Source organism: Cupressus sempervirens, chromosome 11, assembly GCF_028749045.1.
Source record: "Cupressus sempervirens isolate cs-2001-9-10 chromosome 11, ASM2874904v1, whole genome shotgun sequence".
NCBI classification, from domain to species: domain Eukaryota; kingdom Viridiplantae; phylum Streptophyta; class Pinopsida; order Cupressales; family Cupressaceae; genus Cupressus; species Cupressus sempervirens.
The window spans coordinates 602,587,895-602,611,750 of record NC_143128.1 but is presented as its reverse complement, the minus strand read 5'-3'; the positions used below and the strand labels follow the sequence as shown (position 1 = coordinate 602,611,750).

Here is a 23,856-nt window from a genome sequence, read left to right as displayed (position 1 = left end):
AAAGATGTCAGCTGCCAAATCTCCCTCACCATTTGTTGTGGGATTGAACTATCTATTTTTTTAGCTCTGGGTGGCTAGGTAAACCCTAGTCCCAAGCTCATCCTATCCCATTGAGTGCTTGAACATTTTCGAGCATGCCGAACCGAAACGTCCCTAAGGGTCACTAAATGCCATAGAGCAGCAATCTTTGACAGGGCATACCTCAGAGCTCGTGTGAGATATGGATGTGATTCTAGGTCCTATAGAACCATGTTATAGAGACCTACAATAACCTCTCTCGCTTTTTGAAGATCTTACTCTATTTTGATTTTGCGATGCCATCTCGGGTGATGTTGAAACTCGTAGTGTTGGCCAGTACAAAGTTTCCAACTGTCAAATCTCCCTCACCATTCATCGTGGGATCAAACTATCTATTCTATTAGCTCTGAGTGGCTAGGTAAACCCTAGCCCCAAGCTCATCCCATCCTGTTGAGCACTAGAATGTTCTTGGGCATGCCAAACCAAAACGTCCCTAAGGATCACTAAATGCCATAGGGAAGTGATCTTTGACATGGAACATCTTGAAGCTTTTCTAAGGTATGGATGCGATTCTAGGTCCTATAGGACCGTGTTGCAAAGACCTACAATAACCTCTCTCACTTTTTGGAGATCTTACTCTGTTTTGATTTTGCGACACCATCTCAGGTGATGTCGAAACTCATAATGTTGGCTAGTACAAATTTGTAAACTACCAAATCCCCCTCACCATTCACCATGGGATCAAACTATCTATTTCATTAGCTCTAAGTGGCTAGGTAAACCCTAGCCCCAAGCTTGTCCCGTCTCGTTGAGCGCTCAAACGTTCTCGAGCATGTCAAACCAAAATGTCCCTAAGAGTCACTAAATGCCATAGGGCAGCTATCTTTGACGGGGCATATCTCAGAGCTCATGCAAGGTATGGATGCAATTATAGGTCCTATAGGACTGTATTATGGAGACCTACAATAAGCTCTCTCTCTTTTTAGAGATCTTACTCCGTTTTGATTTTGCAATGCCATCTTGGGTGATGCTGAGACTTGTCATGTTGGCCAGTACAAATTTACAAACTGCCAAATCTCCCTCATCATTCGTCATGTGATCAAATTGTCTATTTCGTTAGCTCTAGGTGGCCAATTAAACTCTACCCCAAGCTCGTCCCATCCCATTGAGCATTCGAACATTCTCGAGCACACCGAACCGAAATATCCCTAAGGGTCACTAAATGCCATAGGGTAGTGATCTTTGACAAAGCATATCTCAGAGCTCGTGTGAGGTATGGATGCAATTCTAGGTCCTATAGGACAGTGTTGCAGAGAGCTACAATAACCTCTCTCACTTTTTGGAGGTTTTACTCCATTTTGATTTTGCAATGCCAGTACAAAGTTGCCAACTACCAAATCTCCCTCATCATTCGTCGTGGGATCAAACTATCTATTTTGTTAGCTCTGGGTGGTCGAGTAAACCCTAGTCCCAAACTCATCCCATCCTATTGAGCGCTCGAACATTCTCGGGCACGCCAAACTGAAACGTCCCTAAGGATTACTAAATGCCACAAGGCAATGATCTTTGATAGGGCATATCTCAAAGCTCATGTGAAGTATGGATGCGATTCTAGGTCCTATAGAACTGTGTTGCGGAGAGCTACAATAACCTCTCTCACTTTTTAGAGATTTTACTCCATTTTGATTTTGCAATGCTATTTTAGGTGATGTTGAAACTCGTAGTGTTGGCCAATACAAAGTTGCTAATTACCAAATCTCCCTCATTGTTCGTCGTGGCATCGAACTGTCTATTCTGTTAGCTTTAGTTGGCTAGGTAAACCGTACCCCTAAGATTGTCACATCCTGTTGAGCGCTCGAACATTCTCGAGAACACCAAACCGAAATGTCCCTAAGGGTCATTAAATGCCATAGGGCAGCGATCTTTGATGGGGCATATCTTGGAGCTCGTGTGAGGTATGGATGTGATTCTAGTCCTCTAGGACTGTGTTGCAGAGACTTACGATAACCTCTCTCACTTTTTGGAGATCTTACTCCATTTTGATTTGCGATGCCACCTCAGGTGATGTTGAAACTCATAGTGTTGGCCAGTACAAAGTTGCCAACTGCCAAATCTCCCTCACCATTCGTCATGGGATCAAACTATCTATTCTATTAGCTCTTGGTGGCTAGGTAAACCCTAGCTCTAAGCTTGTCCCATCCTGTTGAGTGCTTGAACATTCTCGGGCATGTCGAACCAAAATGTTCCTAAGAGTCACTAAATGCCATAGGGTAGCAATCTTTGACGGGGCATATCTTCGAGCTCGTGTAAGGTATGGATGCGATTATAGGTCCTATAAGAAAGTGTTGCAGAGACCTCCAATAACCTCTCTCACTTTTTAGAGATGTTACTCCATTTTGATTTTGCAACGCCATCTCAGGTGATGTTGAGACTCATAGTGTTGGCTAGTACAAAGTTGCCAACTGCCAAATCTCCCTCACTATTTGTCATGGGATCAAATTGTTTATTTTGTTAGCTTTGGGTGGTTGGGTAAACCCTAGCCCTAAGCTCATCCCATCCCATTGATTGCTTGAACATTCTCAGGCATGCCAAACTGAAATGTCCCTAAGGGTCATTAAATGCCATAGGGCAGCGATCTTTGACATGACATATCTCAGAGCTTGTGTGAGGTATGGATGTGATTCTAGGTCCTATAGGACTATGTTGAAAAGACCTACAATAACCTCTCTCACTTTTTGGAGATCTTACTCTGTTTTGATTTTGTGATGCCATCTCGGGTGATGCTAAAACTCATAATGTTGGCTAGTACAAATTTGCAAACTACCAAATCTCCCTCACCATTCATCATGGGATCAAGATATCTATTCCATTAGCTCTGAGTGGCTAGGTAAACCCTAGCCCCAAGCTTGTCCTGTCTCGTTCAGCACTCAAACATTCTCGAGCATGCTGAACCGAAACATCCCTAAGGGTCACTAAATGCCATAGGGCAGCAATCTTTGACAGGGCATATCTTGGAGCTCATGGGAGGTATGGATGTGATTCTAGGTCCTATAGGACCATGTTGTGGAGACCTACAATAACCTCTCACTTTTTGGAGATCTTACTCCATTTTGATTTTGTAATGCCATCTTGGGTGATACTGAAACTCGTAGTGTTGGCCAGTACAAATTTGCAAACTGCCAAATCTCCCTCACCATTTGTCGTGGGATCAAACTATCTATTCCTTTAGCTCTGGGTGGCTGGGTAAACCCTAGACCCAAGCTCATCCCATCCCGTTGAGCGCTCAAACATTCTCAGGCACATCGAACCAAAATGTCCCTAAATGCCATAGGGCAGCGATCTTTGACAGGGCATATCTCAAAGGTTGTGTGAGGTATAGATGCAATTCTAGGTCCTATAGGACCATGTTTCAAAGACCTACAATAACCTCTCTCACTTTTTGGAGATTTTACTCTAGTTTGATTTTGCGATGCCATCTCGAGTGATGCTGAAACTCATAGTGTTGGCCAATAAAAAGTTGCCAACTGCCAAATCTCCCTCACCGTTCGTCGTGGGATCGAACTATCTATTTTGTTAGCTCTGGGTGGCATAGTAAACCCCAGTCCCAAGCTCATCCCATCCTATTGAGCACTCAAACATTCTCAGGCACACCGAATCGAAATGTCCCTAAGGGTCACTTAATGTCACAAGGCAGCGATTTTTGACAGGGCATATCTTAGAGCTCATGTGAGGTATGGATGTGATTCTAGGTCCTATAGAACCATGTTGCAGAGACCTACAATAACCTCTCTCACTTTTTGGAGATCTTACTCCATTTTGATTTTGCGATGCCATCTTAGGTGATGCTGAAACTACATGGCCAGTACAAAGTTGTCAATTGCCAAATCTCCCTCACTGTTCGTCATGGAATCAAACTGTTTGTTCTATTAGCTCCGGTTGGCTAGGTAAACCCTAACCCCAAGCTTTTCACATCTCGTTGAGCGCTCGAACGTTCTCAAGAATGCCAAACCGAAACGTCCCTAAGGGTCACTAAATGCCATAGGGCAGTGATCTTTGATGGGACATATCTTGGAGCTCGTGTGAGGTATGGATGCAATTCTAGGTCCTCTAGGACTATGTTGCAGATACTTACAATAACCTCTCTCACTTTTTGGAGATCTTACTCTATTTTTATTTTGCAACACCATCTCAGGTGATGCTGAAACTCATAGTGTTGGCCAGTACAAAGTTGCCAACTGCCAAATCTCCCTCACTGTTCATCATGGGATTGAAGTGTCTATTCTATTAGCTTTGGGTGGCTAGGTAAATCCTAGCCCTAAGCTCATCTTGTCTAGTTGAGTGCTCGAACATTCTCGAGGATGTCGAACCAAAATGTCTCTAAGGGTCACTAAATGCCATAGGACAGCGATCTTTGATGGGGCATATCTCAGAGCTTGTGCAAGGTATGGATGCAATTCTAGGTCATATAAGATAGTTTTGTGAAGACCTACAATAACCTCTCTCACTTTTTACAGATCTTACTCCATTTTGATTTTGCGATGCCATCTCGGGTGATGCTGAGACTCATAGTGTTGGCCAGTACAAAGTTGCCAACTGCTAAATCTCCCTCACCATTTTTCGTGGGATCAAATTGTCTATTTCGTTAGCTCTAGGTGGCTGGGTAAACCCTATCCCCAAGCTCATCCCATCCTATTGAGCACTCAAACATTCTCAGGCATGCCGAATCAAAATGTCCCTAAGGGTCACTAAATGCCATAGGAGAGGGATCTTTGATGAGGCATATCTCGGAGCTCATGCGAGGTATGGATGTGATTCTAGGTCCTATAGGATTGTGTTGCAGAGACTTACATAACCTTTCTCTCTTTTTGGTGATCTTACTCTATTTTCTATTTTGTGATGCCATCTTGGGTGATGCTGAAACTTGTAGTGTTGGCTAGTACAAAGTTGCCAATTGCCAAATCTCTCTCACCTTTCGTCGTGGGATCAAACTATCTATTATGTTAGCTATGGGTGGCTAGGTAAACACTAGCCCCAAGCTTATCCCGTCCTATTGAGTGCTCAAACATTCTCAAGCATGCCAAATCGAATCATCCCTAAGAGTCACTAAATGCCATAGGGCAACGATTTTTGACAATGGCAACTGGATATGTCATCTCATCTAATCATGGAGACTTGTGATAGAAGGTAAAGGTGTGATCATACATATCATTTTGAAAATGTTATTTTTTATGGTTATAAGGTAATCCTTGTTTGTAAGCTCAAGGAACTTGAGGTCACCTATAAATCCAAATTTCTTTAGTCCTAACAATTTTCCTTTTTGTGTTATTTTTGTTAATAAGTTGACTCAATAAGTGTTTTGAGAGTCATTACACCTTATATAGATGCATGTTATCACTGTATGGAGTTAGTGGAAGATGTTAATGATCTTCTTGGTTGTTTTAATAGTCATTTCATGGGTTTGAAACATAACTTCCCTTTGTGAAGAGTTGTCTGAAAATCAACAAATTACATGTTGTTGCAAAGAAAATACAATCATAGGATGTTGAAAGATTGTTTTCACTCATAGGATGTTGAAGAATCTCTTGGAAGGTGGTGCAAAAGCACCCTTTCAAGGCTCCCACCATATCATTTTTGGTGTGATGAACTTCTCTGAAGAAGTATGTGAATACAATAAGGGCATTTAGCTCATGCTTGTGTGTCCAAGCTAAGATAGGTCTTAAAGTTTTCTCTTTGGTCTCTATTGAAAATGGTACCTTGACTTTGGGTTGGTATCCTTCTTAGCTCTTTTTTGGGGGAAGGTTGATTTAGGAGTTTTTATTGCATTTTAGGCATGGGTGTGCATTGAAAGAACCTTCCAAGGTGGACTACTTGTTTAGAAGACCAAAGTGCACGAACAATGCAATGTTAAGTAAGTCTACCACCTTATGGAAGGGATGTTATTGTGAGTTTGGGGATTATTAGGTGAAGCAAGATAGTGAAATTTTCACTCCCAAGGATGTTTTGGGAAGGCATAGCATGGTCTTGAAATGTGAGTCAAAACAAGACTGCCCGAGCAATAAAAATTGCCCCAAAATTGCTTGCAATTTTTAAAAGTTACTGAGCAACTTTTTCCAATTGTTGCTAAAAGATCTACTTTGTAAAGAAGCTTTGAAAAAGACATAAAACCTATCTCTAACATGAGGAGCAACCTATTTATGCTTGGAGGAACCCTAATCAAAGGTTGGCAACTCATTTCTTGTACGAATTCATACTGTTGGAATGTATGTAGCAGACTGTGACTGTTTTAGAACAGATTTTACTGGTTTTTAATCTTGTTTGGAGGAAAATCATGTGGCTATTATCATTTTGTTACATGTTGTAGTTGTCTTATTGTTTTTTTTCCATTTTCCATGCATTAGTTATAGTTTGTGACCAAGTTTTGATAGGTTTTGTAAATTTCTTCAAAGATACTTGTTTGCTGCTAGTTTTGGAGTTGTATATCATGAAAGGGTTGTAAGTCTTGTCTCCACCATGAAAATTCCATGGTCTTCTTGATTTCAAGGCTACAAACCCTAATGTATTATATTATGCAAGCAAGGGCCCTGAAAGTGAGTGCAAAGAATTCTTGAGAGCAAGCTTGAAGAATGAAGACATGCCCTTCTGAGGGATTGAAGAGGGGTATGAGGAGGTTCTAACTTGTGGAGGAGTCTTGATGAAGTGTGGAAGGTGTCTTAAAAGTGGGGACAACAGGCAGCCAAGAAAACTCTACCAAACCCTCAATTTTGCTATTTTGTTGTACGGCCTGTAGGCACCCTAAGACCATAAAAATCCTTGAGCATGGGTCCTATGTATCAATTTTTCTTAAGGCTAGAGGTGTTGAAACTCTAAGAAAAAGGAGCTATTAGCCCTAGAAATTTGGGTGGAGGCCTAATTAGGGGCTCTCCTTGTAGCCCTTTTGTGAAGAAATCTTTAAATCAGGTACAAACCCATTGTTGTTATCCATTCAAGCATAGTACAAGCATTCTAATAAAACCTTAGGACATCATGGAAACCTTGGTTGGACTGGGGAGTGCTATGGTACCCTAGTAGACCTATAAAACCTTTGGAGGGATAGTGTTCCTAGAAGAGTAAGGGAGTGATGCTGCAAGTTTGGATTAGTTAACCTGGTGAGGAGGTTGGGCAAGGTCAGGGGATGTTCTAAGTAGCAAGAGATCCTATAGACCACATAGGTGTAAAGAAAACACCAAGATCCACATATAATATACAAGGTTGCATGGGGACAGGGATACTTGGGGTACTTAGAGTACAGGTACGGGTACATCTATTTTTTATAATAGGGGATGGGGGTATTTGGGTATGTCAAACTTTATTTTTAATTATACTTTTGTATTTATAGAAAACCTGAATTTATGAGTCATGACAATGATTTTTCAAATCAAGAACAGTGATAAAGTTTGCAAATGTAATGTATTGTTTTCAGTTTCAGATTTGTTATATGTTTGTAATAATATTTTATGATAAATGTTTAGATGCATAACATAGAAGGAAGGCTTTAAACATGAACAAGAAGATCATAAATCATATGACAATGACATATTGCAAATGATAAATTTATGGCTTTAACACTGATAAAGTTTATTGTTGATCAATATTGTATCAAAGTTTCAAACTGATTAGGTATTGAATTAAGCTTAATAAACAAATAACTGAGAAGAAAAACATTAAACATGAACAAGATCATAAATCATATGATGGTGACATATTGGAAATGATAAACTTATGCTTGAACAGTGATAAATTTTATTGTTAATCAATATTCTATCAAAGTTTCAAACTGATTAGGTATTGAATTAAGCTTGATAAACAACAAGCTGATACACAAACAAAAAACCAAAAAAAAAATCCAAAATCTCAATCAAGGTCCTTAGCTATGATGCTCTCCACCAAGTACCCGGTACTTGGGATATGTGTACCCAGTACTTGGGTATGTGGGTACGAGTACTAGGGGTGTGGGTACAAGTACCCACGCAACCTCATAATATATTATGATAACCAATAATGACATAAGTCCAATAATTTCATGCATCAAATAAATGCCATACATCAAATATAAAATGTCACAGATACATCAAATGTATATCGAATATGTCCACTAACATAAAATCCAACATATATGTCTACTAATGCCTATACATGTGTGTCTATCAACTATATATTCTCCTTCCCACGAGGGGAAGGAAGCAAATCTCTAGAGGTCTTGGGTCTTCATGTGGAGGGAGATGACGGGGTCTTTCTCACACGCTCACTCGTCCTCTTGTTTAAGCTCTTCTCTAACTCGAGCTGATACAAAAAAAGTAGATATGAATCAATAATTATTATACATTGAAATCAAATATATGTAGACACAAAATAAATTATTTTCTTACCGCCATCTTATAGTCGCTCTATAAGTCTACCTCAAAGGCTTGCAGATGATCGGATGTAACAAGACCCTATAACAATTCAATCAATATAATCATTTATAAATAAAATTAGAAATTTCAATACTAACTATTATAAACAACAACTAAAACCAAGAAAATTCTTTCATACCTTAGTCAATGGCTCTGAACTAGCCATAGTTGCAGCCACTTCATGATCAATGGACTGCCGAAGATGAGGAGGAGTCTCAGATGTCAAGATTTGCATGTCATACAATACATGTTACATGAAACATGAAACAAATATAATCAAATGAATTAAATTAACATGAAACAAATGTACCTCTACAAAGCTCGTATCACGTCTAGGCTCGGAGTCCCTAGTGAATGTTGATGGTCCTGTAGAGAACTGATGCACATGCATAAAAAAATTTGTTAATCCTTCATATGATTACTTAATAAATATATGTATTAATTTAAATGATTAAATCAATACATACCTTTGGACTCATCGACGGGACAAAAAATTGGGCTGGGGGATCACTACTAGGGCCGCCAACACTCTGACCCTGAATTTTGAACAATGTCAATACATGCTAATTAATTAGTCATTCACTTTATGTATGAAATGTGATAAAATTAGTTCATTATAATTGTAATTTACCTGTGTCAATGCCAAATGTCTCATTCAGAAACTGATCAGTGACTAGCCCATCATCCACACTATCTCTAGCATGACTGCCAAATGTGCATAAGGATCCACATGATGTGCACATGTGACCATGACGCATAGAAGGCTCCTCCTCAACTAATGGACTTGTGCAATGAATGAGGGTCTGCGTCAAAGCATTAATAGGCCCTAGAGTGCTAGCCTCTACATGTTCCTTCACAACTGAAGGAATAGTCACATGCTCACCCTATGGATTGACAATAGATGCCCTAACTACATTAGGGTCACGATGTGCCCCTAGCCTCTCAAATGATGACCCCCCACCTCTACCCTAAGATTCTAATATATCAAAATAATTGGGGATCTCCCCAAGGAAAAACTCACAATATAATTTCTTTAAGAAATACATTGGGACCTCATGATTATTGCAGGGAGGGGCATCAAAAACCATCCACCATCTATCCCAAAAATTATTTCTAATACTATCATGTATGCACCAATGGATGGGGAACTGTTTAGTTATCTCTCTAATAGTATTTTGTTCACTAGGCTTTCTAAACAATGCACAAATGCTACCTTTTAATATTTCTTCTTTTTTTACATCTTGATATGATAATTTTTTTGCATAATATCTTTTTTGTTCATCCCTCTTAACCCACCAAATATCCAACTGACCACTAACATAAGCTACATGGGTCATAATGGACTCGAGGGAGGATGCCAATTGAGCTCTCATTGGATTGGTTTGTCCACAAGCTTTCAACCCACCAATGACTGCTTCTAGTTCATTTATTATGTTGTCTTGTGTGCCAAGAGGAGGTCTTCCAAGCAGTGTAGGTTGTGAAATTTCTTGTTCTTGTTGTGGAGGGTTCTGACTCTCATTTTGTGGAGGGTTTTGGTTTGGATCTTGTTGAGGGTTTTGGTTATGATCTTGTTGGGGATTTGTCAGTTCATTATTCACATTTCTTGATAAGAAACCAATTGCAATCTAAATAAATAAACAATTTTAAAGAAAAATTGAAAAAAACCTACAAAATAATGCAAAAACAAGGGTAGACAACATACGTCGTGATCTCAATCTCGAACTTCGGTGATGAGTAGGCATTTTGAGTAGGTGGGTGGTGAAAATCTCCAATTCTTTCAACTTGTGTATGCGTTGTGGTTGTGAAATCCTTACAAAATGAGTGAAAATGAATAGGTTGCGAGTTTGCAACCCATTTATAAAAAAATTTTGACTTACAAAGCACATACACGCTATAGCGCATACATACTATAGCACATACACACTATAGCGTGTGCGCGCTATAGCATGTACATGCTTTCTAGAAATAGAAAAAAAAAAAAAAGGTGTCATCTTTTTGGTACCACAACTTGGTTCACTTACCCTCTTATATCATTCTTCTAGGCCCAAGGATGTTGCTACCATTGATTTCTTTTGGCTATCTTTACCTAATTCATGTTCTACTCGACCTGATCATCTTTTCTATTCATATCAAGTCTATAAGCAGTGGAAGATTCTTGAGTTAACCTTACCTCCTAAGGATATTAATTGTGGCCTTTTTCCTACACCTTTTATACTTCCTTTATTTATGGTTTCTACAATTGTTAATCAAGCTTCTCTTGTTGCTTGTCAGTCTACTAGTAATCATGTTAATCCTCCTATAGAACCTATGAAGGATTCAGTAATTGTTCCTCCTAGTTTTCAACAAATTCCAAGTAAGACAAAACATAACCAATTTGCTAATGAGCATTGTAAGAAGCATCGTGCTCAAGCTAAAGCTTGTAATTCTACTATTGAAAAATCTTTATCTTCTTTGGATAGAACTATGCATGATGTGTTAGAAGAAGTTGTTGTTGATAATAAGTTACATGATTCTGATGATTCTATTCGTACCTTAGATCCTATTTTGATTAATTTAGATGATGAAGATACTCTTGATGATATTGATGATGTTAATGATGAATATGAAACTATTGACATTCATGTTGATTTATCTAATATGCTTTCCTCACAATTAACACTTACACCTAGTATTGAACATTGTGATTCTCAAGAGGATCCTTGTTTGAAACTAGCTATCATTCCTACTGTGTTGGATATAGTCCCTCTTACGAGTTACCTGCCTTCCTTAAATGATATACATTGAGATGGGGAGAGTAGGTGATGTGCTTGATTGGCTAGTCCGTTATAGTATCTATTTTGTGTGTTTGTTTGTTGTACTATGCTTCTTCCGTAATAAATTTGCTAAATGTTGTTAGATTCTTTTATACGATCTTTGTTGCTTCATTTGTGCAAGGTGATAAAAGAATTGAACCTGTTGTATAATTCCTCTATATATCTCTCTATTCTTCCATATGTTGTTTCATGTTATTTTGTACCTGTGCTATTGTTCATACATGTTTCCTTGTGCAATCTATTTGGATTCGTGACTTGGTAGCATTGATTCTTTTTGGTCTCTAGGTCATGATCCAAAAAGATTCTTCTTTGTATTTCTTATGTGATCTTTCCTCTTTTGTGATTGTAGTTCTACTTTCTTTGGGTAATGATGTCAATTCATATATATATATATAATCTTATGATCATACTGACCTCATAGTAGGTAGATCCCTTCTGTGTTCTTTGTATGTTTATGTGGTATTTCCCTTGAGTTTTCTTTGTTTGGGGGCATCTCGTAGTGGAAATGTAATCAATGGAGTTGTTTATGTTTCTGTTTAAGCCATTTCTCCTATTAAAGTGTTAGCAATGGCTTTAGCATGGAGGCATACACTCTACTCACTTATTGCACATACACACTTTTCAATACATATATATTATTTTTCAAGATAACTTTTGTCCCTTTTTAGATTAGTGACTAATCCTTAAAGCATAGATTTATATTTTAGGATCTCTTGATCCCTCTAGTTTCATATATTGTTTATCCCTTAAGGTCAAAGGTGTCCTTAAGATTGGATCTCTTTTGGTTTTACTTTTATAGAATAGAATATTCTTAAGAGTGAATCCTTGATGGGTTGACTAGTGAGTAGCCACATTCACTAGGCGGTTCAATTCTATCTTTCCAGTTGTGTAGTTTCCTTGTGTAGTTCACAATGGGACATAAGTTCTCATTGGGCGAGATAATCACACTCTTTTTCTTTTCTCTTTTTCTAGAGATGTCTCTCTTATTTTGATCTTGAAGTTAACGAAGACTTGAGTCTCTGGGGGCTTGGGGATTTCTTTGTCCCTTTGATTTTTATAAGATTATATTTTCATTACAATCTACTTTACTAAGAGTTTGCATCAAGTCCATACTCTTGCTAAAGTGGATGCTTAATGTACCATCTTAAAATAGAAGCACTTCCATGTTAAGAGCATTTAGCTCTCCAAGTAAGTGGTATGGGGTCATGTCAAACGCCTTGAATAGTGCTTTGCATGGATCTGGTAGTTTTCCCCCTGTTATGCTTTTCTCTCTCTACTTTCCAACTTATTTCTAATAAACTTTTCTATTAAACTGAGGACTTTGGCCTCTGCATCAAGGTCAACCTCGACACTAACCTAGGTCAAGGATGACCTTGACCCTAACCTAGGGCAAGGTCAACCTAATCCCTAACCCTAGGTCCTATTTTCAATTTCCAGAAAGTTTGGGATCTTGAGCTTCAGAAAGTTTCTTTTCCTACTTTCGGGTCAGTTGTTTCAGTTTTCAGAATGGTAGACTCTTAAATTACATTTAATCTAGTTCTATTCCTAAGGGTTAAGGTTAAATGGGATTTAATGCTCCAATTTCAGCCTTCTCTAGGAGTTATTGCCCTAGATCTCTATATAAGGAAGCCTCTTCCTCTCAGTTTTCTCTAAGAAAGAAGATGCATTGTGATATCAAGTGAACTATTACCTTTCTACATCCATTATTCCATGAAGTGAAGTTCTGTCAAGCATTCAAGTGTTCAAGCATCTAGTTCATCAAGGAGATCCATTGTTAGGCATTGAAGGATTCAATCTCTATGGAGCCCTCTTGTTGAAGATTTCATCCACATTCATCCAAGCCTTCTTCTATGCAAAGATACATTCAAGCTCGATGTTGAAGATCTAATGACATTGATTTGAGACATCCTAAATACATTTGGAGCATCCATACTTGTGGATTCAAGGATTCGAATCCTCCACAAGGATTTACACATAAGCAAGGTGAATAGTTCCATTTACTTTGTTTATGCATATATATTATTTCAATTATATTTCAAGGTTAATTCCAAACTGGCGTTTGATCGAGGCAAACCCCCCATCCAACAAACAAAACCATTTTTCTTACAGATATAGGAGTGGAACAACGAATCAAAGAGCAGATTCAAATACCCTTTTCATTGAACTTGTGAGATTCGCAAACAGAAATTTCATCGAAGAAAAAATATTTATGGGTTTTCTCCATCTCGACATTTCCAACCCAGAACCGGTTGTAGATTTTTTAGAAACTTCATACAGACATCAGAAAACAACATTTTCCAAATTCAAAGTTAGTATTTTTCTTTTATCTATTTCAAGATTTAAGCATGTACTCTCCCATAATAGAAAGATCACACATAACCCCCCTCTTTCTCCCTATTTTTCATCACTTGATCCATTTCTGCATTGAACACCTTGTGTTTAATCAATTTGGATCATTCCTTTTGAAAATTAGGGTTGTGAAGAGGGTTTCTATTTTCTTTCTATTCATTTAGCATCTCCAAAAAATGCATAAATAAAAAACCAATAAAATATCCTAAGGTTGATTCACCTTATGCCAATATTTGTTGCCCCATCATTATGTTCATCGGTGATGTTAAAGCTCCCTAATTAAGGCAAGCTATAATGGGGTGTTAAACCCACTAATTTGTATATCCTCACAACTATAGTTTTTATGTTTTCCATCAAAAACCATGTCAAGATGAAAGAGAAATATGGGAACCACTTGCTCATAATTTTCAGCTTGGCGGTAAATTTTTTTGGTAGTTAATGTGCTTCAATGCTACAGTTTTGGAAAAATTGGAGAATATCTTATGGAATAGTTTGAGATTAGATGGTGTCCAAGATCCTTAGCTTTGAAGTTGGATGGTCCATTCAAGATCAAAATTCTTTACTGGTACCCCAAATTAGTGTACCTAAATTGAACCAAAATCGTACTGATATTTGATAGAAACTAGATCTTTATGTGGTTATAGAGCTTGCAAACCTAGTAACATAGTACTCATGTAATAATGGTGAGAAAAAATAAAGCCTGCCAAATAGAATACACATTAAATAATTTTGCAAGATCTACACATATGCAACATCTCAAAGGGAAAATACAAAATGCTCCAATCTAAAATTAAGTGACAAAAAGACTCAACACCACTTAAATATCATGTAGAACAAAGTTAATCAAGAATAAGATTTTGATTTTCAAGTCTCAAACATCAAGCTCAATGCTATATTTGATAATTTAAAATTAAGAACCCTCCAAGTAGTTATGCAAATATGTACTTGTCTTCATCCAAAAATACCAAATACAATCTTATTCCATATGTACATACAACAGATTTTGGTTACTATTTAAATCCTCAAAAACATCTTTGCAAATCTAAAATCAATTTATCTATACATTCACATTAAGCATGTCATGTAAACAATGGGATTAAGTACAAATATACTAACTGATAGTTGAAAATAAGAGAATCTTGTAACCTAATAGGAAAATCGAGTTGTTGTAGAGATTATAACATATAAAATATATTTGTTCCATGTCTCACAAAGATATTAGTGACTTATTTTATGGTGTTTTAATGTAACCAAGGGAACTCAACATAAACACTTTGTTTCATATTCTATATAACTAGTGTTTCTCCATGTAATTAAGATGTCAAAAGTACCCATACAATATGAACACTTTATCATTGCAGATGATCATAAGATAAAGAAACAAAACTACCAAACAAGATGATACATGGATATTTCCAAATATGAGCTCTCAGTTAAAAAAAAAACATAATAAACTCCATGGAGATCCACAGGCATGGGCTTTCAATGCCAAGATTCACCACCTCTAATCTCAAAACAATGTTAACTCCTAGAATGTTCATTGCAACCTCACAAGCCTTCAAAATATTTCAATTCCTTACAATGTATTCCCACAAGCTTATCAAGATAAGAAATAAAAAATGGAGGAATACCTAGAACTAATTAACCTTCAACACTGATACTAACTATTGAGAAATGCACAAGTTCTGATACCATGAATTGTGAAATCCAATCTCTGTCCAAATAATCAATCAAGGGGTGTGCTATAGGGCTTGGAATATTGCATCATAAAAATCATAAACTTATTTGAAAATTAAATTTCCTTAATATAGAAAAAACATGTTTCAACCCATCTACTTTATGATGTCAAAAATTAACCAACATAGCATGTTTATTTTAGAGTAAAAAATTGCATACCCCCATTTGCAATTCAAGCCACATTTTAGTGTCCCTTCCCTAAGCATGTGTGTGGGTAATTTCATCCCTTGCATCAACCTCTTCCCTCTTGGGATGCTTAGAGTCCTTGTTAACAGTTACATTTCAACATCAACTTTGCATTAAACACATGTTATCCTTTCTACTATTGTGTTTGAGAGCGATTATTTTGCATACTAGTGCATTGTGTAGATGTATGTACACCACACTTTAGTCCACTAACATCCCAATATTAAAATATCAATCTAGTGCATGTCTTACATTTGTCTCTTGCTTTTGTCAAATAGGAATATTCTAGAACTACCCAAAATGATCTTTTTCCCTCGTATTCTCTCTTTAAATGGAGGTCCTTTGCATCTCTCTCTCTCTCTCTCTCTCTCTCTCTCTCTCTCTCTCTCTCTCTCTCTCTCTCTCTCTCTCTCCACAAAACCTCTCACAACATACTTGGTAATATCCTTCTATATCCACTAAGCAAGATTTGTTTCTATTACATTATCACTTTCTTTATCTTTTTATCTAATTATTGATTTGGTTGTTGTGGAGGTGAAAGCACCATAATAGGGGCTTAACTCAGGCAAGTCTCTAAAAAGCCCTAAACAATTTTTCATGTCTTCCATGTATGTAGGTTTATTGGAAGCATTCAATTGCACAGAGGTTTCTTACATTTGACTCATTTATTTAATTTTGTTATATAATATTTATTGACATATGTACTAACTTGGGGTTTTTGTTAAATTCCAGGTCTTTTATATTTTGGTCCGTATAGGACTACAATGAACTACAAAAATGTCCACACATCACCCTGGGGTCCGTAGTGAAGACACCTAGATTTGGATTAAAGACTCTTTATTGTCTAACATTTCTATTTCTGCATTTAGAATATTACTTCTCTTTATCTATAATAAGATATTTCAACTACTTTAGCTAGTTGGAGATACTTGAATGTATGTTGTAAACTTGGCTCTTGAGGAAAAAAAGCTTTCTTTTAGGAGGGTCAAATTCATACCATTACAATATTAATATTACTTTATATGAACATATAACTAATCAATAACACCATCTTAAGATAGCAACAAAGAAGTAAAAATCAACAACATAAGATCATCACATAAAACTTGATTTCATGTAGAAACCCTTGTGGGTATAAAATCCAAATAAATGGGAATCCTATACATTCATTTTAATTCTCCTCTTTGCCTCTAAAATGGAAAAACTCTTGCTTATGAAACACCTCTTTATGCCTCCACATATCCTTCTTTGTACGTAGTAAATACACATTCAATTGTTCCTCATTAATTTCTACATACGAAGAGTTTTTTATAAGACACGACAAGAAATTTGAAACACCAAAATGGTGGAAAAAGAAGACTCTTCATTCCAAATGTCCAAAACTCTCATATTGCCTCCAAAAAATAATAAAGGATGTCAATTTTGTCTTCAATAATTTTCCTACAACTTAGGTGCCAAGCATAATAGACACACGTTGCATTAAATGCAATAAATGACAAGATACCAAGAGACATATATTACTTTCAAGATCTTGTTTGGAGAAGCCCAAAAGTCACATATTTTCCCTATTCATATGTCATTAATTATCCCTTTATAACCATCCACATGCGGGTAAAATGATTTTAAATGATTGGAATTCATAACTCACATTTATCACAATCCCTTATGAATAAATTCCAAACAATTCATAATTACAAAGGATACTTTTCAAGGATGTTGGAACAATTACAAAGGATTTACAAGGTTGGTGGTAGATTAAAATTAACATAAATGATTTTCAATTCCACTGTAGGCATTCAAGGATACTTTCAAGATTGATGGAGCTTCGTGAATTACATATAAGATTGCAAATTAAATGACACATTAATGTTGATAGGGTAATCCAAAATAGTTACATTTGGCTAGAAAATGACCCAACATGTCAAATTTGAGTCATAGCAATGGTGGGTCGACTATCACTTGTATTATATATCTAACAAATTCCAAGAGCTAACCACTATATCTCAAGGGATTAGCCATCTTCCACAAATAGAGTCAAGGTTAAGGATTCTAATATTATGATATAATATACAAGTTTAGCCAATTTCCACTAATACTATGTACATGATGGATGCAAGGAGCTAACTATCACATCTTTGGCTTTTAGTGGTTATCACTATTATCACAAAGATAATGGATGCCAAGAGCTTCCCACAGTATGGTAGAGACTATTAAACTTTCACTAATACCACGAAAGTGGCAAGTGTTATAAGCCACCCATACAAAGTTGGACTAACTTTAATGATGGCATGGAGGTCATAGATTTCAAGATCTACTCACTCAAAAAAATGAATGGGTTATGAAACATTATTAATGGCCTTATGTAATGTATGGTGTTACACCTATAGTTTATCCAATGATGTCTCCAAGTAATATAAGAATATTTCCTGTCATCACAATTCACAATGAATTAGATAAAGTAGGGGACCGATAGTGTATTATGGGAGCACCAATAACTATTAGTTAGCAAGGTAAGGGGTAGATGCATGTAGTAGCTCACATCCTATTCCTATTGTCATTTTCCTATTATGTTTGTATGAGTTATTATGTATGTATGTATGTATGTATGTATGTCTTTGTGTATGTGCATTAGTTATTTAATGTATATGCATCTGTATAAAGTCTAATGTGTTATTTTATGTCTATGCCCTTGTCATTAAAGATAATTAGTGTAGGATTCTTTCTTTTCATTAGATATAGTAGTGATCTGAAAAATAGGATGAGAAACAATGTAGTATGGGGTGCACTAGCATTGCTCATTTCAATTAAGAACTACTTAAAGGCTTATGTGAGGGAACTAGGTAAAAGGAGAAATGCTTACAATAAGGTTACACCTACTTCCTTTTTTTCCAATTGATCACTATGAGTACATGTTATGTTGATTCTTTTATATTGTGTGTATGTAATGTAAGCACAAACTAGTCACACTATGTAAATGTGATAGTATGTTTGATCTATCCATACTCTCTAAATGTGATAGTATGTTTGATCTATCCATACTCTCTAAATGTGATACATGCATGAGCTAATCACATTTTGTACGAGTTAGTGACGTAGCATTTATGTGATATATGCATGGGTTTATCACATTGTATGCCTAACTCGATCGTGCTATGTAAATGTGATAAACATAAGATTTGAAATGTATGTGATTTGTTGCTTGTTATTGCTTGTTGTTGTTATTGAAACATTTGGTTGATATGCATTTGGTATCATATTATTATATATAGATTGAATTTGGAACCATGAGGTCAAATAATGGATGTATTTTAAAAGAGAGATCAGAGATCCCATCCCGATCGTGTGTATGAATTCTTCCTAATCTTGTGTGCAAATTACACAACCCCGAGTTCCCACAAAGAGAGACACAAGTAAGGCCATCATGAACCAACCCTCCAGGTATAGCTTTGTGTGAACTTGATATTGAGTGCATATCATATTCACTTTGATGTAGAAGTTGTTTGATTAATTAAGAAAGTGCTTAAATGAGTACTAAGGTGATAGGACAAAAATTTTTAGTAACAAGGGGGTGATTATTATTATTCTAATGAGTGTTCACTAACATATAATGCTAGGATACAATTTGATAGTTCATGTTGGCTTAGTTCATAAATATTGTTGTATTGTAAATAACATAACCTATCATTGAGGTATTTAAATGCTATAGTGTCGTCATGGAATTATGGAATTTTATTATTACGTATGTATGATATGGAAGAGTGAAAACCAATTCTATGTTGACTCTTCCTTTTTTCATTTTTTGTTGATGTTGGAAACTCTCCTATTGTTGTCTCCCCCGCTTCAACGTTCGATCATTCACCCATTTTTGCATCTATTGAGTTTAAAAAGGACATTCCTAATAGTTTAAAATCAACTAAAAGACCCTTCAAATTGAACGTATCTCTTTTGAAGGATGCTAACACCAAAAACACTATTCAAATGGTCTCCTATCTATCTAAATCGTGTAACCAACATCTTGGGCCTAGAGAGTAATGTGAAGACTTAACTAAGGTTTGGCAACATATTTTTCAAATTACTACATGAATGTTGACAAATCAATGGCACATATTAAGCTTAACCATATTGAAAGAGAACTACAAGTCAAAATTGAGGATATCCAAAGATAAGTTCAATTGATCAAGGTTAAGAACTGCCTAAGAAGGGTATAAAACTATAAAATTGAAAGTCAGAGAGGTAGGTCAAAGTTGAATTGGCTTTGTGAGGGTGACAAAGTCACACAATACTTCTTTAATCTTATTCAAGCTAAGAACAAGAGAGAACGTATAGAATCCATCTAGGCTGATGAAATCACTCTTTTGATCTAGAGGTGGTTTAAAAAGCCTTATACAATTATAATTGCCAACTTTTTGCTTCTAAGCATGGTCATGAGAACCAAAAAGCCCTTAACAAATGCCTAAAGTTGATCCCAAAGAATTTATCTCCTAATGATATTGAAAGTTTGAAGAATCATATCTCATTAGAAGAAATCAAAATTGCCAAACTCTTTGGCTAATGACAAATCTCTTGGCATAGATGGAATTCCTACTGAGTTTTACAAAATGAATATTGACTAGGTTGGTGAGGAACTTCTAGCTCTAAACCAAGGTTTGTTCCCATTTTATCTATTTAAAAAGATAATCATTAATTAAAATGTCACGATTAATTATCTTTGTGATTTTTAATGTCTTTTCTTTTTCATTCATGCCCTCAACAATCCATTTCACCTTATTATTTGAGAAGATCAAGTCTTGTTAAATATGTGTATATTGAAAGGCAAGAGCCTACAACATAATGGTAAATTGTGAGCCTCTAATGTGGGAGGTCTTGGGTTTGAATCTACTTGAACTTTATAAAATAATAACAATAATTAATGGCAACATATAACACTAATTAATCTTAGCTTCAGCCTACAAAAGATCCTAATTAATTCCCACAAAAGAGGTTCAACAATCTGTAAATATCAAGGTTCTATGGTTGTTCAATAAAATTCATAGACTTAATACATAATAACAATTTATCTCAACAAATAATAATAAATAATCAAAATTTTAGCTCATTACCTATCAAAAGAAATTATATGCAATACAAGCATCATGCTCAGGCATATAGATACAGATAAAACAATCCGGATATAACATACAAAATGTTCAGTAATAATTGTTTATTAAATTGTCTGGACATTACAGACATAAGCATATATGAAGTTTCTGAAAGAGAGTCAATGTTCTCTCCTATTTTTCATCCTCTAACTGAAATGCTTCGATAGGAAAGGACTTTCCAATTCCCAGATTACTTTTAAAGTAAATCTTCTTACTAGAGGGATCATTGATACCCATCTCAATAATGTGTATCCAAAACAAAAGTTCTCTACTCTTCACTCCAGTCATCTTTTTCATTGATCGTTTCCCAACATAACCAGTCAGTTCAGTGTCATAATAGACTGTTTTCCCAGTTTTCTTGTTGTAATGTTGACATGGTTTCTTCTGTTTGAGCCACACAAAACCAGTTTCCTTTACATACCCAGATTCCTCTAGATCCCTCAGAGGAAGAAGTCCCTTGGGGAGGTCCATTGCTTCCAAGAGCTCCAAATATTTCTGATAACACACTTCTGCACCATAGTAAACCTCAGCGCCACTTCTTTCATTTTTCAACCCTTGGGTAGCCATGATTCGGTTCTTGAAATTTCTTTGAACAGGGTCCTTCAACAAAGGTTTCCAAACAACAAATCAGGCTAAACACCAGAAAAAATGTTTTCTCTATCAAAAAATGTACTCATATTCTATTTACAAAATTTGAAATCGCCCTCAAAGCATAGAAACATCAATTTTCAAAATTCACTTTAAGAGCAATTCTAGTGTAAAGCAGAAGGCCCCTTTTAATTCAATTCAAGAATTAGGATAGATTACTCTAAAAAAATTCTGATTCGATTGTGTATTCATTTCTGTTACATCTCTCACTCACTTTTATCTCACTTTTATCCTGATGATCCTGATCATGGATCATATAATGTGATCCTAAACATTATAAAGATGTATCTAGAAAACTTTTATAACAATTATAATGGATTTAGAAAATACAGACAACCCAATTTATAAAACATAGCATAAACTATACACAGCATAATCTGCAATTCACACAATCCAGGTGGAAGAGAATGGTGTAAACTATCGGCAACTAATTAAGAAGCATTTGCAAGTTCTGTAAAACCAATTTATTTTTCCTCAAAAATTGAACCCAAAGGCCATCAAATGCCAATTAAAATTTTAGGGCACTTAATCTGCAATTGACACAATACATGTGGAAAAAAAATGTGTAAAATACCCATAACTAATTCAGAAGCATATACGAATCCTGTAAAACCAATTTCTCTTTCCGCATATACAAATTCTTAAAAACCAATTTCTCTTTCGGCGTAAACAAATTCTAAAAACCAAAACCAATTTCTCTTTCTGCATAAATTGAACCTTAAACCCGTCCATCAAATGCCAATTAAAACTTTGAGAGCCTCAAAATTCGCTCTCTTCCTTAAAACAGAGTAGCACTTCTATTTAAAAGTTTTATGGAAACCAATCAGAACTACTGCAAACTCGGCAAAAACACAGCCAGCAACCCAATTAACAAATGTTTTCTGACCAAGAACCCTGACTCACAAATATGTTCAGGCCAACAACCCTAATTCACAAATATTTGATAAACCATTCATAACAATCGACAATCCAACTACCAAATTCACAACTGGTGAAGATTCACCTATTCAATACACTTAAGGCCACAGATACATATGCATTTATTAAAACACACCCAAAAAGTATTCAAAATTTATCTTCAGTTAAAAACCCCTAATATTATGTGTATCCTATTTTTCAAATTAAGTCCCTTTAGGCTACTCTCTAGCAGTTCAACAGTGGCTCAGGTTCGAGTCACTTAAGGAACAGATGATAAAACGCTGGTTTCCCAGCCCGAGAAATTCTTTTTTTTCACAAATTAGCATCAAAATCACAACAAATTCGAAAACACAAAAAGAAAATCCTCCAAAAACCAGCACAGGGGATATTGAGATTGTACCACAGAAAGATAAATGGCCGATTTCCGACCTAAATAAATTTATTTCACAGATTAGCATTAAAAACATATAAAAAATCGAATAGACATAATGAAATTCCAACAAAAACCTAGCACAGGGTATACTGAGGATGATCAACCAATTTCCCAATCGCTGTCGAGAGAAACAACTCACTTCATAAAAATATGACACTGAAAACCCCAAATCTCAACAATGATAACAATTTGACTCCCGAGAAAACTTCTATAATTAAACAATCCCTTACCTTGAGGACGAGGAATTCTGAATCCAAAGCTGTCGGGGAGTATACGAATTCTACTCTGCATGAGATGACTGGGCAGCTCGTAAATTGAATTTATAGAGAATGGACAGTGGACTTCGTTGGCAAATGACATAGTTTGGTCGAGACCGCTCAACAACATGAAACCTGCATGCACCAAATCTAGCTCAATGTGACGTTAAGTGCAGGATTTGGAAATTAATAGTGGGTTTCGTGGAAGTTGAGCTAAGAGTGCAAGAGTGCAGCAATTTTGGTTTCTTATAATAGAAAAATATTGGTGGTTTATATAAAGTCAAATCATTGTAAAGTGTCAAATTATCATTGATCAATTTTTTTAATGAGTCTCGGGTTTGATGAATTGTCATTTATTACTTCGATTTTTAGTGTTCGCTGTTCAGTTCATTTTATTGGTGAAGTAGTTTAAGTTCGTAGAAAACAAGTACAGATGTTTCTATTATTAAGCTTATTTGTGAAGTTATGTATTTTTCCAGTAGAAGAAAAAGTTAAATGTTGTTAATAATTGTTTAAGGTTTAGCTTGATCTCTTCTAGGTCTTAGAAAGAGAAGAAATGAAGGTTGAAAAAAGAGTTTGGGATGTTTCCTCAGCTATGGGTTAGCAACTGTATTGCGTGGAATAGATTATAGTCTATATTGCACACAATTGTATTGTGTGGAATAAATTATATACACAATCATGCTATTAAAATGGATTGTGGAACCCTGATAAAATTCAGATTATAGTCTTTTTTATATTTATTTTTTTCAATTTTTATGAAGATTATATTATGATATATTAGTTCTTTCATAGCATTTTCTTAATAGTTGTTTTACGTATAGTGAGAAAAAAAATTATTAATATAAGAAATTAAGATGGTGGGATCTATTTTTGTTTATATTGTTAAAAAAATATGATTTTTTATTAACTTTTATGTTTGAAGGG

At 35.8% G+C, this 23,856-nt stretch overlaps 1 protein-coding gene across 2 annotated transcripts; it reads right to left on the bottom strand.

Moving 5' to 3' along the window:
* Positions 1 to 20,706: 20,706 nt before the first annotated feature.
* On the bottom strand, positions 20,707 to 23,155 carry LOC149531120 (uncharacterized). Of its 2 annotated transcripts, none has more exons than XM_089810918.1 (2): positions 22,903 to 23,155; positions 20,707 to 21,273 (listed from the first exon to the last, which is right to left on the bottom strand). In XM_089810918.1, the coding sequence occupies exon 2, from the start codon at positions 21,238 to 21,240 to the stop codon at positions 20,806 to 20,808; it is 435 nt and encodes a 144-aa protein (XP_089667044.1). In that variant the 5' UTR covers positions 21,241 to 21,273; positions 22,903 to 23,155; the 3' UTR covers positions 20,707 to 20,805. The 2 variants fall into 2 exon arrangements, with proteins under 2 accessions (XP_089667044.1, XP_089667045.1); XM_089810919.1 differs by lacking the exon at positions 22,903 to 23,155 and adding an exon at positions 22,747 to 22,854.
* Between the last annotated feature and the right edge of the window lie 701 nt (positions 23,156 to 23,856).

What these genes read in the sequence shown, in the direction of transcription:
- LOC149531120 (XM_089810918.1), bottom strand. Translation starts at nt 21,240, where the DNA reads ATGGCTACCCAAGGGTTGAAAAATGAAAGAAGTGGCGCTGAGGTTTAC.